Source organism: Acanthochromis polyacanthus, chromosome 3 (genome assembly GCF_021347895.1).
Source record: "Acanthochromis polyacanthus isolate Apoly-LR-REF ecotype Palm Island chromosome 3, KAUST_Apoly_ChrSc, whole genome shotgun sequence".
Classification (NCBI taxonomy): domain Eukaryota; kingdom Metazoa; phylum Chordata; class Actinopteri; family Pomacentridae; genus Acanthochromis; species Acanthochromis polyacanthus.
Window position 1 is genome coordinate 14,570,881 of NC_067115.1, and position 10,461 is coordinate 14,581,341.

The following is a 10,461-nucleotide window of genomic DNA, read 5'->3' on the forward strand; positions in this document are numbered from 1 at the left end:
GTTATCCAGCAAATACTTTAGTCATTTTCAAGCTGCTGGTCTGCACAGCTAAAATACTGATTTTGTAATTATAATGTCATCAGACAAACTCCCTGAACACGAGTTATAAACGACAGTTGTGCTGTGAAATCAGTGATATTTCCATGTCAGATTAGATAGAAGTAATAGAAAGTAATGATCTCACACTCACTCATGTTTGTATCAGAAACAGGGTGGCCAGTTGTTTTACTTTGTGCTGTCAGTCATATGGACAGCAACATTTAAAGCTACAGACTCTGAGGCAGCCTTTGCAGAACAACAGTAAAACCAGGGTAATTATGAATTGATCTGCCTTTGCAGTATTTTGAAGTGAAATGCTGAAAGACACATTTGCTTTAAAGGGGCACAATGTGGGAAAATAACCCTGTGAAGAACACCCCGTAACAAGTTGAAATGATTATAAAACAGAGATTCAAGACCGAAGACTTCTGGTGAGCTTCACAACCCCGGATTATTTAGTTGTTTCTTTTTTTTTTTTTTTTTTGTAATTTTCAGACATGTGGTCTTCAACTTCAACTAAATTCATTAGATGTAACACCGTTCCCTCCACAAGAACTGTAAATAGAATTCATTTTTAATTTCTTATTTTATTATTTATTTCTATGCATTTTTTATTAATTTATTCATCGATGTCATTTTTATTTTTTTAGGGACAGCATGTGTAGACTGTTGTAGACCAGCAGACCATCTTACACCAGCAGGTGGAGACAGAGACCTGAAGACAGGTCTGCTGTTTATGAGATGGGAGACTCACTACATTCATACTCAGAACACATCTAATTCTTTTGGTCACTGCTGACGCTGTGAGGTGAAGCTGAAGTCACGGTTCAAGCCATGTGAGTGTTAACAGGGTTTGTAGGCACCAAATATCACAACACCCGGCTTCATTATCAAACCACACTGCAATTAAAGAGTTAGAAAGTTAATATCACTTCAAATCGGTCTGTACCTTTATATGATCCAATAATGACTACATTTTGACAACAAGGAAGACTGCGTTTCAGGCTTTCATTACTTGAAAGCAGATGCTCAGCAACATAAAATATAACTATAAGTCTGAAGAATGGTTCATTTGAATGTACACAGGCTAAGATGTGCAATATGATCCTTTACAAAAATAATTAATTTACTCTCCTTCAAGCTTATTTTTTTGTTTGTTATTATTGTCAGGACGTCTAGTCATTGTCCCTCTCTGTCATGGAATTTTATCGTTTTTATTTTCCTCACAGCAGTTTGTATCAACCAGCTTTTCACTTCCCCTCAACTTTAATCATTCAGATCAAACTAAATCTTCATCAACCTGCATCCAGCTGCCGCTAAAACAAATGCTTGATACGTCCTCTGCTGGCTGCTCAACATGATGCAGAATTATCAGCCGTTTGTCTCGGCAGGTGGAGGAGACCAAAACAGAGCAATAAGAAGAAAGGATATCAGTCTCTCAGGAAATACTGATGCTTAGTGGGAGATTCTTATTTGTGTTAAATGTGTCCTTGTCTCCTTCACTTGTGTCTTGTTCTAATATCTTAGTCCCTCCTAGTGGGGACACGAGGAGAGAGGAATTGAGATCTTCTACTGAACAAAACGCTATGATCTTGTCAGTGCCGATACCAAAACCGATTATTAGTGATCAAGAAGATCAGTATTTTTGGACCAATATGCAGTGTTCATGCAGTAAAAAAATTATCTTGCTGTCAAAGACAAACACAAACTACAACATGTTTATTTTTGTTTTGGATATATTTAATTTAAATACAACTTTTGAGCATTTATCACCGAGTGTTGATTGGCTATAACTTGTGACGTGTAACCAGTCAGAGCTGGGGACAGGAGATTGCTCAGCACGCAAAGTAACCACAGTTATTTAATTTATTTTATTGGGTATCTGTTAAAAAAAAAATTAAAAGGCAGTACAATCAAGAAGATGCTGAATATTTGATCTGATAATCATCCAGCCTGATAGTCAGTTGAGTTGAAATGAATCAGGGGTGGATCTGCAGGTATTAACACCATCATGTGTTTTGTAGTGTGTATTTGCAGAGATAACATGAGGAACACTCCAAATAATGACACAAAAATGAAAAATGATTTGATACCACGTTATTTCATTAAAGTGAGGTTAGATAATTTAAATTTAATTGCACAATGTTTGAGTTCATTTGTGTTTTTAGCTCATTTATTTACCTAATTATTTATTTCTTACACCTTATTTATCCATATGATATTGAACACTTTATATAGCTGACACATAAATTATCTTGTTTTCCTTCCAGATGGGGGAACATCTAAAATAGTAGAAGTTTGTTCATTCAGTGGAGGTAGCAGGACTGATGCTGAAATTCTGCAGTTAGAAACACAATGGAAAAAACTAAAAAGTCGCTATAAAGGGTGTTAGAAAAATCAAAATTCTCCTGGTCATGTCACTTCAATGCTACCAGGAGTTAAAAATGTCTATAGATTTTATTCAGTGTATCTCATATTGATCCTGATTTGTGTCTGTGCTTCACGGTCAGCTTGTCTTTCCGTCATGGGGTCAGTCATCCCACCTCATTCCACAGGGTCTGTAATGTGTCTGCATGCCCCGACTCCACACCCATCCACATGTACACAAGCCTCCGACGCTCATGTGGTGACGGCCCAACCCCAAATAACTTCCATTCTGGTCCGTGAGCGCCCCTCCTCACAGCACAAGGAGGGACACCGAGGAAGGAGAAAGTGTGTGAGGAAGAGTACGAGACGAGCAGAAAGTAAGAGGATGAGAGCTGAACGTCATGAAGGGATTCTAAGTCTGGACCACTTCAGCTGAGGCATCGGCCCGGACCAGGTTCTGATGTGACGCTGTGGCAGCTATTTGCCTCAATACTCACCAGAATCTACAAATTCATCTCAATTTCAACTCCTCTTTTGTGGTTTTCTGGATGTACAATACTGAGTGTACATGATCAGAGTGACCTCTCAGCTGAAGGGTGAGTGTGTGACCAACTTGAGCTCTGACAGAAGATCTCAGAAATGTGTCTCCCCTGCATTGATTCATCACCTCAGAAATAAGACTGTCAGAAAGTCCCCACCGACAAGGGTGACACTCTAAAACCACCTGGGCCTCTGGATATCCTGCCACGTGTTTGGACGCTGGATTATTTGAGCAGAAGAGCAGAGACAAGTTCTGGCTTTGGAGGCACCAGAGATTTCCAGGGACTTCACAGTGTAGTATTTCATCTGAAGGGATGCAAAGCAAAACTGAAAGTGGATGAAGAGAGCACAGACAGAGAGGTAAAAACACTCTGATTTAAAGTGGAATCTGAACTTTGAAGCTATGAAGGTAAATTATTTTAACAACTTTTTGCTTTCTTTCTGATAGATGTCATCGAGACGCTGGAAAACATCACATGATTTCATCTAAAACTCAAAACCCAGAAGTCTTAAGACATTGAACGCCACATCACCTTTCTCTTTGAGGCCCTGAAGGTTGGATTTTGAAGATTTTACTGCAGTATATTTATCTCCTCACCATCATGGATCCTCAGGGTGGTCCGTACCTCAACAAGAAGGCCCTCCTCTCACCTCTGGGTGCTGCCCGCCTTTGTCAGCTGGCCATGGGATGTGCCGTGGTCGCCATGGTAACCCACAGTGCCGGCTACAGTGGTTCACACGGCGTCTTCTGCATGGCGGCGTGGTGCTTCTGCTTCGCCATGTCGGTTCTGGTGTTCTTCCTGGACGCCACTCGTCTCCACGGCTACCTGCCCGTATCCTGGGACAACCTCACGGTCACATGTGCTGCGTTTGCGACGCTACTGTAAGTCACATTTTCACCTCTGATGGTGGTACAGAAGACTTACACACAGGAAGCTGCACCAGGATCCATCGCTGTTTTCTCATCCCACAAGGCATCCGTCTTTTTTCCATATGAGGCAAATTTGCATCCACTCAGCCATGACTCCAATCCATCAGAGATTAACACATTCATTATGAGACACAAACCTAACTTAACTTTTAATTATCTTTGCAGAGAATTGGGACTTGTTTACCCTAAGTGGAAAATAATTGATGAATACACTGTGGTTAGGTTACAAAAAGGCATAAAAATCCTACAGTATCATATATATAGTGTTAAAATCATGTTGTCTGCTGTCAAAATCTATCATTTAAGGTACACACTGTGGCCAAAAAATGGTTAAAGCTACTATATAATCAACATTATTGCATTAAAGTCCTACACTGGTTGTTCATTTAACCAGGGCTAAAAACTAATTTCTGTGCATAGAAGTCTCATATTTAGAAGTTCTTCCCATAAAAACCATGCCATCTTGCCTTAAAGTAACTTAGATTAACTCTACACTATTGCTATTGCACAGATCTACCCACCCATCCTCACTCGCTGCATCTTGAACACACCAGCTCACCTTCAACTCTGATAAAATACCGTTAAACTACTACACTGTGGCAAGCTGTAACATGTTTAAACTGATTCTGAAGAAGAATGATGTTACAGAAGGTCCCACCAGCAAGCTGACATGATTGGTTCTTTAGGTTTGTTACATATTAAACTCTGGAAGTCCAAATCCACATTTTTGAGACTGTGATCAATGCACTGCAGTTTTAAGGTGGAAAATGCTCAGCCATGCAATAGTACAAGTGACAATGTTTGGCCTCAAAGCATTGAAACAACTGAGAATTATCATTAGACCCTGCAGCTCCTTTCAGCTCTACAAGGAATTTTTACCTCATTGCTTTGGTTTCACTGTTTTAGCCTACTTTAGTCCATCTTATCAGTATCTTCCAACAGTTTCCAGCTGCTTTTTGCAGCTAAAATAAGGCTCTGATAAACCCTGTGTTTATGCTAGCTGCTGAGCACTAGAATAGGGTGACCATATTCTGTTTCTCTGAAAAGAGGACACACTTCCAGCTCGCGCGCGAAAAATTTTCAGTAACCATCTTTGAACCGAGACAGAGTTTAAGGCTTTCTTCCTGCTTATAACCACCTGTTATCCTTGTGCTGATTGAATGGTTTACAGCTACAACAGCTACAAAAACAGCGACAACATTTTAAAATATTGACCCCACTGTGACCCTCCAGAGAAGCTTTTCCTCCTCCGCCTTCATAAAATATGACCAATCACGTTTTTCTGTCTTCCTCTGCAGCTACGTGACGGCCTCTGTGGTTTACCCGCTGTTCTTTGTTAGATCTGAGTGTCCCTACGCCGGCTGTGATGTCCGAGATTTCCGCATCGCCGTCACCGTCTGCTCCATCCTGGGGACTCTGGCCTACGGGGCTGAGGTGGTCTTGTGTCGAGCCAGGCCGGGCCAGATCGTCGTAGGCTACATGGCCACCGTGTCTGGTCTCCTCAAAGTGGTTCAAGGCTTCGTAGCCTGCATCATCTTTGGAGCTCTGGCCAATGGGAGTCAGTACTACCAATATGCCGCCACTATCTACTGCGTTGTTGTCTACGCTTTCTGTTTCGCTCTGACTACGGTGGTGGTCATAATGACTGTCTGCAGGCGGACCAAGGCGGTGCGCTGCATGCCCTTTGACCGCTTCGTGGTGGTGTGCACGCTCCTGGAAGTGCTGCTTTACCTGAGTGCATCAGTGGTGTGGCCGGTGTTCTGCTTTGACACTAAATATGGCTCCCCGTTTAGACCTTCGTCATGTCCATGGGGAAAATGTCCGTGGGACAGCAAAGTTGTGGTGGCCGTGTTCTCCTTTGTCAACTTTGGACTTTACTTAGTCGACCTGATCTACTCTCAGAGGTTACGATTTGTCTCCTCACAGGTGTCCACTAACTCACGAATTTAGCACCGTTTGAAAACTTGATGTCATATCACTGGCTTTAAAGGTTTAACCCTCTGAACCCCAAGCAGTTTCTGGGCGTTTCTAGCTTCTGTCATACAGTGCCTTGTGAAAGTATTCGGCCCCCTTGAACTTTTCAACCTTTCGCCACATTTCAGGCTTCAGACATAAAGATATAAAATTCTAATTTTTTGTCAAGAATCAACAACAAGTAGGACACAATCATGAAGTGGAACGAAATTTATTGGATATTTTAAACCTTTTTAACAAATATAAATCTGAAAAGTGGGGTGTGCAATATTATTCGGCCCCCTTGCATTAATACTTTGTAGCGCCACCTTTTGCTGCAATTACAGCTGCAAGTCGCTTGGGGTATGTCTCCATCAGTTTTGCACATCGAGAGACTGAAATTCTTGCCCATTCTTCCTTGCAAAACAGCTCGAGCTCAGTGAGGTTGGATGGAGAGCGTTTGTGAACAGCAGTCTTCAGCTCTGCCCACAGATTCTCAATTGGATTCAGGTCTGGACTTTGACTTGGCCATTCTAACACCTGGATACGTTTATTTGTGAACCATTCCATTGTAGATTTGGCTTTATGTTTTGGATCATTGTCCTGTTGGAAGATAAATCTCCGTCCCAGTCTCAGGTCTTTTGCAGACTCCAACAGGTTTTCTTCCAGAATGGTCCTGTATTTGGCTCCATTCATCTTCCCATCAATTTTAACCATCTTCCCTGTCCCTGCTGAAGAAAAGCAGGCCCAAACCATGAGGCTGCCACCACCATGTTTGACAGTGGGGATGGTGTGTTCAGGGTGATGAGCTGTGTTGCTTTTACGCCAAACATATCGTTTTGCATTGTGGCCAAAGAGTTCGATTTTGGTTTCATCTGACCAGAGCACCTTCTTCCACATATTTGCTGTGTCTCCCAGGTGGTTTGTGGCAAACTTCAAACGAGACTTTTAATGGATATCTTTGAGAAATGGCTTTCTTCTTGCCACTCTTCCATAAAGGCCAGATTTGTGCAGTGTACGACTGATTGTTGTCCTATGGACAGACTCTCCCACCTCAGCTGTAGATCTCTGCAGTTCATCCAGAGTGATCATGGGCCTCTTGGCTGCATCTCTGATCAGTCTTCTCCTTGTTGGAGGTGAAAGTTTAGAGGGACGGCCGGGTCTTGGTAGATTTGCAGTGGTCTGATACTCCTTCCATTTCAATATGATTGCTTGCACAGTGCTCCTTGAGATGTTTAAAGCTTGGGAAATCTTTTTGTATCCAAATCCGGCTTTAAACTTCTCCACAACAGTATCTGGGACCTGCCTGGTGTGTTCCTTGGTCTTCATGATGCTCTCTGCACTTTAAACAGAACCCTGAGACTATCACAGAGCAGGTGCATTTATACGGAGACTTGATTACACACAGGTGGATTCTATTTATCATCATCAGTCATTTAGGACAACATTGGATCATTCAGAGATCCTCACTGAACTTCTGGAGTGAGTTTGCTGCACTGAAAGTAAAGGGGCCGAATAATATTGCACACCCCACTTTTCAGTTTTTTATTTGTTAAGAAAGTATAAAATATCCAATAAATTTCGTTCCACTTCACGATTGTGTCCCAATTGTTGATGATTCTTGACAAAAAATTAGAATTTTATATCTTTATGTTTGAAGCCTGAAATGTGGCGAAAGGTTGAAAAGTTCAAGGGGGCCGAATACTTTCAGAAGGCACTGTATGTTTACTCACTGTGGGCTAATTTCTACTGCAAACATGACACAGCTATGATCCCTGAAAAAAGAAAGTTGAATTTCTTGAAGTATGTTTTACCAAAGCTCAAACCTGAGATGTACATTTCCCACGTGTTTAAAAAGTTGGTTCTGCACATAATAGATATTCTACTATTTTCATTTTGCACAGCCCAGGTCTGCAGAAAAGTCCCTGATATTTTAGGGATGCTCATGGACTTGTTTATTTTTTTAGCATTTTTTAAAGGAAGCTTTCATAATGACATGATTTGGATGATGATTTTAGGCTTGTTAAATTTCTAGTTCTGATAAATGATAGAATTTTAATGTTTTTTTTTTTTTTCAAACCTGCAGGCAGGTTTTGGGGTTCAGAGGGTTGAGCTTTTTATTTACATCAATGTTTATGATTTTATTTGTGAATTTATTTGATATTTAAAGCCACAGAAAAGACTGAAGGGTGAACATGGTTATTTATCAAAGACTGCACGCCAACGACAATAGTGGTGCTGCAGATAGTTTGCTGCCTCAAAATCTAACTGTAAGCACTGTTGAGGAGTTTCACCACGGCGTCCTCTCTGCCACACCCCACTCAGGTGACGACTGCCCCCCTGAGAACCAGCCTCACCCAAGCAGCCCAGGCCCACTGGTATGTTCGAGTAAATCCTCATAACTCAAGACACTCCCACAACTTCTGACCTATGGCATAGCACATACTTCCTGTATATCTGTTCAAATAATAGACAAAGTCTTGAGTATAAATAGTAAATCTGGCTTTGGCATCTGTGGCATCCCTGCCATCTGCGAACCCCACACCAGCAATGTACGGACTTTACCCAGGCTGCCAAAAATAAACATGAGCTGCCTGCGCTCATATTGAAGCCATGACACAGCATTTATAAGAGGTTGGTGTCTTTAAAAACCTTCCCTCAGTCTGTAAAGAAAAGCAAAACCAAGCTTGAAAACAACTGTCTCTGCTGCCTTTTGTCTGATGACCTGCAGTCTGAACTGCCACGTTTCATGGTCAGTGTGACCGAGGAGTGTTTGCACATTCTCACAGAAGATAGTACAAATGACCTGATATGTCACTAACCAACAGCGAAACGCCAAACAGGTTATTTACTACATTTACTCTGGTAGTTAGAAATTATCTGTGTGGTTAGATGGCCCGTGTAAAGTGTATTGATGTGATTTTATACACGAATAAACTTTGCTAATTTACTGACTTCTAGCTGCTGTAGTTATTGCAGCTCAGTGAATAGGCTCTTATAAACTGATTGCACACTACCAACCCAGCACCAAACAGAGTTAACAACTACCTGGTGAACATAATCAAGTACTCAGCAGCTGAAGAACCATAGAAACCCAAACAGCACTAAAAGAGGAATAATTATTGGACTCCCTTTTCCTTGGCTTCCAGAAACACGATTTCAAATGAAACCTAATGTTGCTTTGTACACTGTTAGCAACTTTGTAAGGCGATAATTCCTCAGCCACAACATTAAAACAACTGAAAGATGACGTGAGTGATTTTGGTAATCTCATTACAATGCAATGTTCTGCTGGGAAACCCTGTGTCCTGATGTTAGCCGTATAAACGGATTATTTGCAGCAGCACTCCCCTTCAACACTGGCCTCTCCCAGCAGGACAATGAGCCATGCCATACTGCAAGAACTGCTAGAGGAGCACGACCAAGAGCTCAACAGTGAAACCAGAGGATTTTCTGGAGATGTTTCTGGGGCAGCTGACCATGACCAGGGGGCCTACACTATATGAAGAAGATGGTTTTTATGTTGTATTTAACGACTGTTACACTGCCCCCAAGTGGCCATAGAAATCTACGGATTCTGGTTTAAATTTAACAATGCAAAGATATGAAATTATTTTACATAAATACCCAAATATTACATTAAATTAAGCCACCATTATTTATACAGCGCATCTATAAGAATGCAAGTTGAGCCAAAGTGTTATCCAATCAGGAAACTATTTTAAATGTTCTAACTTTTGGAGTTTACTGTTCAGCATTTGCTATGACTAAATATGAGGGGCAAAATCCATAACATTGTTAATTCTATACATTTATCAGACTAATTTAAATATCAAGGCTAAGACTCTACAGTAGTATGTGTTGCAGAAATTTGACTGACTAATTATAATATTAAGGTCAAGACCCTACAATATCATTTTTTTTGTAAATTTACCTAAATAAATGTAATATTAAAAGTTAAGACCCTGTAATATTATTTACCTGACTAACTGAAATATCAAGGTTAAGTGTCTCAATATTGTGTGTACTACACATTTACCTAGCTACATAAATATCAAGGTTAAATCCATGTGAACAACAACATTGGTGACAATGGTTAAAAAAAAGACCTCCAGCAGAATGATACCATTTTCCAGCATTTTCGTACGGAAATAATGAACTAAACTCAACTGTGCTCAAATTTTATGTACGTCTCTTCACTCTGCAGACATGAAAGCAGACGTTGTTCACTGTCTGCTGCTGCCACATGTGAGTATTCAAGTGGTAAATGACTCCATCTGCAAGCTGTGTGACGCGATTCTTAAACGATCTCTTTCAATAATGAATCCACAAATTCAGGGCTTGCTGTTGTTTCTCTACTCTGTCAATTTCTTTTTCATCTTCTCCTCAGCTGTGAGTTCAGGACATGATCAGTGATTCTGACTGCACAACCCAGCAGATCCTCTCACACAGTCTCGAGCTCTGGTCCTCGATGCTTAAATTGCCTGATGGTTTGACTTTCTACCCGACCATCTCTGCACCTTTGAGGGTAAATGAGAGATGGAGGTATTTTTTTGTCAGCAGTGCTAATTTCCACAGGAATGAGACAGAAGATGTGATCCTCTCAGTCTCTCTTTGTTCTCTTACATTAA

General features: G+C 41.0%; 1 protein-coding gene across 1 annotated transcript; it reads left to right on the forward strand.

Annotated features, from left to right (window-relative positions):
- The first annotated feature begins 2,592 nt into the window (after nucleotides 1-2,592).
- On the forward strand, nucleotides 2,593-5,938 carry LOC110960262 (myeloid-associated differentiation marker-like protein 2). Its single transcript, XM_022207437.2, has 2 exons — nucleotides 2,593-3,829; nucleotides 5,176-5,938. The coding sequence occupies exons 1-2, from the start codon at nucleotides 3,549-3,551 to the stop codon at nucleotides 5,825-5,827; spliced, it is 933 nt and encodes a 310-aa protein (XP_022063129.2). The 5' UTR covers nucleotides 2,593-3,548; the 3' UTR covers nucleotides 5,828-5,938.
- The last annotated feature ends 4,523 nt before the right edge of the window (nucleotides 5,939-10,461 follow it).